Source organism: Humulus lupulus, chromosome 5 (assembly GCF_963169125.1).
Source record: "Humulus lupulus chromosome 5, drHumLupu1.1, whole genome shotgun sequence".
NCBI lineage: Eukaryota > Viridiplantae > Streptophyta > Magnoliopsida > Rosales > Cannabaceae > Humulus > Humulus lupulus.
Genome location: NC_084797.1, coordinates 200488233 through 200497878, shown reverse-complemented (window position 1 = coordinate 200497878; position 9646 = coordinate 200488233). Strand labels below are relative to the sequence as shown.

Genomic DNA, 9646 nt, shown 5'->3' with positions numbered 1-9646 from the left:
ACCAATTCCCCGCCCTATGTGCATCACTACTTAACACCTTGCTAATCGAAAATTGTTAGTTGACAAGTTTTCCAATTAACATATATATATATACATATTACTTTATTAAATGCTATAATAATATATTTCTAACTTATAATTTAACAAATATACAACATTTTTATTTTTTAATAGAGTTTTTTCTGTAACACTCGAGGACTAAAGTGGATGTGCTGAAATAGCCTTGGTTACCTGATCCCATAAATCCTATGGTGGATACATACCACCTAAGCCTAGTCAATGCTCGAGTCAACAAACTTATTAAGGTAGAGTGTAGAGAATGGGATGTTGAATTGGTGACTAATTTATTTGCACCTCGGGACAACAACCTCATACTTTGCTTACCTTTAAGCTCGTTTGAGGTGGAGGACTATTGGAGTTGGTCTAGAGAACTGTCGGGATGCTACTCAGTTAAAAGCACATATGCACTTTTACAAGAACTAAATGGAGGTTGGAATGAAGAAGATAATTCAGGTTTTTGGAGAAATCTCTGGCAATTGAAAATCCCTCCAAAAGCAAAGAATTTGTTATGGTGAGCCTCTACTGACTGTCTTCCTACTAGATACCAACTTACTCATAAACATGTTGTTGTCGAAGCCACATGCCCAGTGTGAGGACCCCTTCGAGACGATTCTTCATGTATTAGTTGAGTGTCCTTTCGCTAAGCAATGTGGGTACATAAGTCGGGTGGGCTTGGTTCATGGAGAGTTTGAAGTGTTTAGGGCTTAGCTAGAGGCATTCTTTAGCAGGAAATAGGCGAAATTGGTTCAAGAAGCTAGAATGATCTGTTGGGAAATCTGGAAAGCATGGAGTAAACTTGTTTGGCAGCAAAGTTGTGTTCTTGATCAATGGATGCTTGCTCAGGAATCTCATCTAATCCCATCATTAGTGGAGCAAACAAACAATGTTGGGAATGAGCATTGGACTAAACCAAGTATTGACACACTTAAGATCAACAATGATGCTGCTATTTTTGAAGAAGAAGTGAAGTTTGGTTTTAGCTGGGTTGTGTGTGATCATCATAGAGGCTTGTTGGAAGCCAGAGTTTTCGATAGAGAAGGTAAAGTTAAGTCTGAGGAAGTGGAAGCAATGGGGGTTAGAGAAGCACTGAGCTGGTTGAAGGATAAACCCCAGCAGTGCAATTGCCTCATAGCGATGAAGGCAATCCAAAGCTCTGTTACAATTTTCTCTACGTTTGGATTGACTAGTCAGGATTGTAGAACTTTGTTGTTCTTTACATGATGTTTCTTTACATTTTGTTAAACGGTCTGCTAACAATGTTGTTCATTGGATTACAAGAGCTTCTTGTTATCTCCCTGACCGTATTATTAGAGAGGATTTGGTTCCCTCTGATTTGTTGCCTATTTTTTTGGCTCATATTTCCTAGTAATGAAGATTATAATTTCATTAAAAAAAAGTCATTATTAGGGAATCACATTTTCCCCATGGGGACAGGGAATCCCCGTATAAATGGGGAACAGGGCGGGGATAGTTCTTAATCTGTGAATGTTAAATGAGACAGGGGCGGGGATACCACTTCCCGCCCTGTTTAAATTTTTATTTATTTTTGTAATATTTTTTTATGTATTTATTATATTTCTCTATGTGTTATTGTAGTATATTAGTAACTTTTTTAAAATTTAAAATTTTATTTGAGATAATATTTAGTATTTTAAATCATAAAGATTGTGTAGTATTTAATGGAGTAAATGGCAACTAAAATATATAATGTTTTAAAAAGTTGCACTTTTATACCCAATTTTTTTTTTTTTGCGTTAAATATACTCAATGTCTTCAAAGTGTTGCACTTTTATACCCAAACTTTTTTTTAGTGATAAATATACTCAATATTTTTAAAATGTTGCACTTTTATACTTATTTTTTTATTATTTTGATAAATAATAAGAAAGTGAAGGAAAAATATAGGATTTTAATTTTAAATTATTTTATTATTATTTTTATTTTAATTTATATATAATTTAGTATTTTTATTTAATTTTTTTTAAATAAATGTGTTTCTGGTGGGGATTACCTGTCTCACCCCGCCTCCGACGTGTAATAAACGAGGATGAGGCGGAGACTGGTATTAAAATTGTAAATGGGATCAGAAACATGTGGAACACTCCATGCCAATTCTCTATCTAATGTGCATCACTATCCATCAATTTTAATTCAATTTGTAATCTTATAAATTAGATTGGATTGATTTTTCTTTGTTTAGAGAAGCATAAAGAAAGGAATATAAAAAAGAAATTAAAATAAACCTAATCTAAATAATTTAATTGTTCAATTGCCGATTAGAATTTAGATTAAAAAATATATATTGACTAATATAATATCCTCTCTATATAAGTTTTGTGGTACTAAAAACTAATAAAAATTATTAAAGGGCTACTAGTAATTTAATTAAGAAGATGTGTTATGATTCAGTGTCCCTTCTCTGATTTTGCTAATCTCGGGGACCTAATTAAATAATCCATTATTTTCCTGTTAAAAATAAGTAAAATCGGAATAACATGTATATAAAATATATTTTAGATATTAAATAGTGAAAGTGAAATAATGTTATTATTAATAGAAACATTTATTTTTCTTTCAAAATGTAGTTATTGACATTTATTGGAGAAGGAACATAACTCTGTCAATGACATTTTTTATTGGAAAGAATTTATTTATATCTCTAAATATATATTTTCAAGGCACCTCTTTAGCATTTGTCCGATTATTAATATTGAAAACAAAAAAAACAATTTGATTGGTAAGGGATTCAAAAATGATTTTATTATTTTTAAAACTTAAAAAATGAAAACTCCATGAAAACTTGATTGGCACACTTGTTTTAGAAAATAAAAAAAAATTATTTTTGAAAATTGAGTTAAAATCCTTCAGTAAAAGAAAAAATAATAATTTGTTGTTTTCTTTGTATTTCATGAATTTCAAATTTAAAAAATACTAAACCATTCAAGATCTCAAAAATTTATAGTTTATTTTTAAATTCAATATTTTCAAATCATTTAATTTGAAAATAATTTTCTAAAATTATATTTTTGAATTAACTACCAATCATTTGATTTAAAAATAATCAAACCCACGTAAGATAATTTTATCTACAATTCCTTTTCTTAACTTTGAGAACTCTTTCATTGAAAAAAATAAAAATAAAAGTCCCATGATAAGTTAGTTAGAAATTAGATCCATTATTGAAAAATCAATCTCCCAATTTACCAAAAATAAATAAAATAAAAACTTCACTAAAGCTAAAGGGGCGTGAGTGGGACTTTGGGTTTGCCGGTTGGGGGGGGGGGGGGTTGGGGAATATTCCAATATCCCAATTTTTAAAAATTAAAAGAGGGCAATCTCCAATTCGATCACGCGCTCTAACAAAGCGTGCCATGCACTCGCGTTTCCTGAGCCTGGTATTTAGCAACTCACTTTCTCCTACTTTGGGCTCCCGTTTCCAACTTGGCTAGTGTATCATTCTTGAATGCATCACCGTTAAATTGTGGGTAGGTTTCGTTGATCAAATCCAAAACTCAATCCCAGCCGTCCATACACTCTCTTCTCTTTCTCTCTATTCGGTTTCGCTAAAAATCACTATTTTCTCCGTGTTCTGCCTCTCTGTTCCACCTTGTCTTTCCTTCCCCACCTAAAGCCTTTTGCCCTCATCTCATTTCTGATTCATTTTCCGGCCATTTATTTATTTGGGTAAGTTTCTTTTGCGTTCTTTTAGCTGTTAAATCTTTGTTTAGCTGAATCTTTTTGTAATCTAATTTGTGTTTCATTGTGTGGATTTTTCTTCCATGAAAAAATTCTGGGTGGGTTCTTTATACCCTTAAACGCGGTTCTTGATTGTATTTTAATGGTTAGCTTTCTGTTTGGTTACTGGGAAATTAAAGTATAAAACAATAGAAATTTTTTAACACCTTTTCAACATTCGATCTGCATAACTTTGGCCCTCTATTTTTTTTTCGTTATTTGATTGCTTATAATGTTACAGATTATTAATTTTAATTTTTTTATTATCTTTTGCTAATCCCATGAAAATTAATATTTTTTAAATTATTATTGTATTAAAGTTTTTCTCTAGTTAAACACGCATGAAGCTAGTCAACGTTTGTAAAATATTAGGACTAAGTACTTTATTTTACTAATTAAGTTTGCATGGATTTTTTTTTTTTTGGCTGGAATTGGGATTTTGAATTTGCAAGGTTAAGATGGTTTTGATAATAAATTGTAGTGAAGGAGCCTAGCTAAGCAGCGCAACCTTCTTCTTCTGTAAATGGGTTGTTTTCATTCTACTGGAAGAAGACAATTTCCTGGTTACGAGGACCCAGTCATCCTTGCTTCACAAACAGCTTGTAAGTTCTTTGATGTTTGAATGAGTCATACCGATCATCATATAAATATATGTATATGAATATACTTTTTGACTTCTGATGACTAAACTGAATATGGGTCCTCTTGTCTTTATAATTTTGAATCTTGTATGTGTTTTCTTTAAAAAAAAAAAGAAAGAAGTGTTTGATAAGCTCTTCAATCGAAATAAACCTCTTATTAGTTTATTCTACTCCTGGCTTTGCTCTCATGTTGATTTTAAGTGTTCATCTTGTGTTAATTTTTATTCTCCAGTTAGTGTTAGCGAAGTTGAAGCATTGTTTGAGCTTTACAAGAGCATTAGCAGCTCCGTCATTGATGATGGGTTGATAAACAAGGTATTTTTGGAGCCAGGGTCTCTTACCTTTTGGCGTTTTGATCTCTTATATGGCTTTGCTTACTGTTCTGGTTCTGGTTATTTTCACTGGTTGAGATGAGAAAATATAGAGTTCCTTAAATTTCCCATGGCATGGATGCGAGTAGTTTTGTTTTGTTTTTTTGTACATACACGTTGTTTCATGATTGTTTATAAGATTATGGATAAAGTTGAACTTAGTTGAGTTTTTATATTAAAAATTTAACGCAGTTGAATTCTGTTGTTTTTGATGTTAATTTTAGATTTTTAATTAAAATGTTAGACACTTGGCTAAGTACTGAACAACATTCGCAGATGTCAATTTTAATTGGATGCTTTTGTTGCATATGCAGGAAGAGTTCCAGTTGGCTCTTTTCAAAAACAGGAAGAAAGAAAATCTCTTTGCAAATCGGGTACAGTACTGTATTGTATATTTGAACCTGTTGCTTGTTGCCTATTTGCAAAATGAGATTTGTGTATGGATTATATGTCAGATGGCGTTTAAGCAATGGATTTGTTGGAAAGAGATACAGTTTATTGCTTGCAATTGTTTGAATAACATGTGTCTTGAGTAGGATGTTATGAAATTTCCCTTTTAGATATTCATGCTGATATCTGAGTGATTTTGCTTGCAGATTTTTGATATGTTTGATGTCAATCGAAAGGGATACATTGATTTCGGTGACTTTGTAAGATCACTAAATTTTTTCCATCCCAATGCTCCACAAGACGACAAGATTGACTGTAAGTTGGAATGACATGATATATAATTCTTTGATACCAGCACTGTATTGTAGATTTATGCTGGTATTATTTGGTTGATGTGTTGACATTTTAAATTGTTTTGCAGTTTCATTTAAGCTTTATGATTTGGATAATACAGGCTTTATTGAGCGCCAAGAGGTATGTTGATACTCCTTTACGTTGCTATGACTATTTTTTTGATATGCTTATGCGCATGTTGTTATGGTCATTGAACACAATGATGTTGCAATGGTCAAACAGTATGTATGGGTACATAGATATGGCTCCAACATCTCTCTAGAATTTTGATGAAGTCTATAAAGTTGGTCATGTAGAACATATATGATCCACTATTGTTTCCACGATGATGTCCCAACCTTTTCCCTCTTGTTTACTTTATATTATTGCAGTTCGAACTCTTATGCTGTATTCTTGGAATTTTTCTCTAGATTTTGTCTAAATTCTCTTATTTTTTGCTGCAAACTTGAGCAAAATGTTTATTCTTTGATACAAAATTGGCCAAATGTTTGTCATTTAGCATAATGAGTGACCCTGCCTGTGGATTTTTGTTAAGTTGTTTCTATGGATTTCAATTTGTTGGGCTTTTGGATTATACTGAAAATTATTTTAGTGTCAATTTTGTTGTTTGGACCTATACGTACACGTGGCTTCTTGATGTACTTGTTCCTGTCTTCTGAATCTTTTTGGACTGATCAATGAGATAAAGGAATATTACAAAATTGTTGTATGGGAGGGTAAACTTTAAGCAGTTCCTTTTTGCTCTATGTTCCCTTGTTGCTTCTGAGACATATTGTCTAATGTTTTTATGTGAAGAAAAAGCACCACACATGATTCTGTCCTCTTATTTCCCTTTCGAAAGTTAATAAAGTTTTTGCCCGTGACATATCTTGATTTCAAATCAATTCACTAAGTTATACAAATTATTCTTGTACTTTGTGGTCTTTATTCACTTTTCAAAACAACTTTTGTCAACAAGGTTGCCTAGCTGTTTTCGCAGATTCTCTTTTATTACATATTTTTATTCTTATTTGAGAGGGAAAAGAAAGAAAAATAACCGGCCATTTCATTCTTTTATATCGTGTTCTTTCTGTATGATTGAATTTACTTATGCATTTTTATTGTTGTGTGCACCGTGCAGGTCAAGCAAATGTTGATTGCACTTCTTTGTGAATCCGAAATGAAGCTGGCAGATGATACCATCGAAACGATACTTGATAAAGTGAGTATCTTTATTAGAAATCAAGTTCATCCAAGGTTGCCTAGGCTCTATATTGTTCATAACTGAGTTATTCTTTTTCCGGGGACAGACTTTCATGGAGGCTGATGTCAACCAAGATGGGAAAATAGACAAATCAGAATGGCAAAATTTTGTTTCGAAGAATCCGTCGTTGTTAAAAATTATGACCCTTCCATATTTGAGGTATGCGACTTGGGTGTATGTGTGATTTTTCCAGCCACTTTTGGGCAGTGGAATTTTTGAGAACCTAAAAAGATGAATATTCTGATTCATGTTTGTCTTTTGAACTAAACGCAGGGACATTACAACGACATTCCCAAGTTTTGTGTTTAATTCTGAGGTTGATGAGATAGCTACATAAGAGACTACATAAGATATAGCTTAGGAAGATTTATGCAGTTAGGGTGTTTCTTTGCGTGTATTGTGCATCTATTGAAAAAGAACCAAAAAAAAAAAGGGAAATATTTTGATGTAATGAATGAAAATGTCTTCATTGGTTTATTATTGGAGGGGGGGTAGTGACTGAGTTTAATATTAGGCTGCTCGGTCAATTGTAAAGAACCTTCTTATTCAAATTTCTAGTCAAATTTAATGTTTCCACTCGGTCCATTTACATGAATTAAACGTGTGTATGCTCGATGATGAAAACTAAACCTATTAGATATTTAACGATGAATATTTGATGGCCGGTCAAATAAAAAATGAAAAGTTGAGAAGTATCTATTTAAGAGTAGTTAATTAACACTAAATATAGTTAAATTTTACCCATTATTATTATGAGATTTTTCAAATTATCTTTATTTCAGCAAATTGTTCTAAGTGTTGTTGTAGTATGTATTGTATGTGTCAAGTTAGGGGCATGGTGCAAAATGACCCTTAATGTTGTGTGAAAGTAAGTAAATGTCCATGTTTTTAATTTTGTAGTAAAATAGCCTAATCATCTATTTAATATCACATATTACCAAATACACCCTTTAACAAATTACTATTTTATTATAAATATTTTAATATTATGGTATATGTATATTAGTTTTTATTTTAAAGTTATTTTGATTTTTTTTCGTTTGTTATGTGTTGTTGAATGATATACCATACCACAAAATATATATACTGAGTTGAAAAATAATATACTATCAAAACTTACAAAATTATTACTAAAAAATGTATATACTATGCTAACAAAGTTATATACTATCATTAAAATGTATATACCATGATACAAAATTATATACTACCACTATGTATAATAAAATAGAAATTAAATATCACAAAAAAAAAATTATATACCATACCACAAAAAACATATACACTAATTGGAAAATAATATACCAACAACCTATAAAAAACATAAAAAATCAATATAACTTTAAAATAAAAACTAATTAAACAAAACTAATATACATATACCACTATATTAAAGTCATATAGTCCTAAATAAATAAATAAATTATAAAAAATAGCAATTTAGGTAATCAATAATGTAAAAGGGTCATTTATCTACAATTTTAAAAATGAGGACATTAGCTTCTTGATGGCTTTATTTTGGGCCATTTCCTATAATTTCTCGTCATATTATAGTTAAATTAGAAATTCATTCTAATTGTAGTGTGTGATTGTATTTAATCTATTAAAAATTATTCCTTAAAATGTAAACATCAAGGCTTAAAATCTAAATCACAACTCTTTAAAATTTAAACCACAAAACTTAAAATGTAAATCACAATTCTCTAAAATATAGACATCAAGACATAAATCTAAACCGCGATACTTTAAAAATTTAACATTAAAGCTTAAAATCTAAACTACAACTCTTCCAAATGTAAACCATAAGACTTAGAATTTAAACCGTAAGACCTAAAATTTAAACCATGACTCTTTAACATTTAAATCATAAGACTTAAAGATTTAAACTACGACCATTTAAAATTTAAATCACAAGATTTCAAATTTAAACGACGACTTTTAAAATTTAAATCACTAGGCTTAAAATCTAAACCACGACCATATAGAATATAAATCATGATTCTTTAAAATATAAACCACGACTCTTTAAAATTTAAATCACGACTCTTTAAAATTTAAATCATGACTATATAAAAATTTAAACCATAAGACTTAAAATTTAAACCACAAAGCTTAAAATTTAAACCATAATGTTTAAAATTTAAATTACGACTCTTTAAAATTTACACCACAAGGCTTAATATTTAAATCACGACTCTTTAAAATTTAAACCACAAGACTTAAAAGTTAAACTATTTGGTTTAAAATCTAAAACATGACCATATAAAATATAAACCATGATTCTTTAAAATCTAAACCACGACTCTTTAAAATTTAAACTACAATGCTTAAAATTTAAGCCACAAGGCTTAAAATTTAAATAACAAGGGCTAAAATTTAAATCACAACTTTTTAAAATTTAAACACAAGGCTTAAAAGTTAAATCACTAAGCTTAAAATCTAAACCACAACCATATAAAATATAAACCATGATCATTTAAAATCTAAATCACAATTCTTTAAAATTTAAACCACAAGACTTAAAATTAAACCATAATGCTTTAAATTTAAACCACATCTCTTTAAAATTTAAACCACGAGGCTTAAAATCTAAACCATGAGATTTAAAAGTTAAACCACTAGGCTTAAAATCTAAAACATAATCATATAAAATATAAACCATGGTCTTTTAAAATCTAAACCGCAGCTCTTTAAAATTTAAACTACTAGTCTTTGCAATTCAAACCACAAGACTTAAAATTTGAATCATGACTATTTAAAATTTAAACTACAAGGCTTAAAAGTTAAACCACTAGGCTTAAAATCTAAATCACGATCATATAAAATATAAAATATGATTATTTAAAATCTAA

At 30.0% G+C, this 9646-nt stretch overlaps 1 protein-coding gene across 2 annotated transcripts; it reads left to right on the top strand.

The window, feature by feature from the left end:
• Positions 1 to 3480: 3480 nt before the first annotated feature.
• Positions 3481 to 7368, top strand: LOC133778050 (calcineurin B-like protein 9). 2 transcript variants are annotated; one of them, XM_062217870.1, is made up of 9 exons: positions 3481 to 3744; positions 4277 to 4397; positions 4669 to 4751; positions 5122 to 5181; positions 5404 to 5512; positions 5619 to 5671; positions 6672 to 6752; positions 6841 to 6953; positions 7068 to 7368. In XM_062217870.1, the coding sequence occupies exons 2-9, from the start codon at positions 4319 to 4321 to the stop codon at positions 7129 to 7131; spliced, it is 642 nt and encodes a 213-aa protein (XP_062073854.1). In that variant the 5' UTR covers positions 3481 to 3744; positions 4277 to 4318; the 3' UTR covers positions 7132 to 7368. The 2 variants fall into 2 exon arrangements, with proteins under 2 accessions (XP_062073854.1, XP_062073853.1); XM_062217869.1 differs by having other exon boundaries at positions 4248 to 4397.
• Positions 7369 to 9646: the final 2278 nt, after the last annotated feature.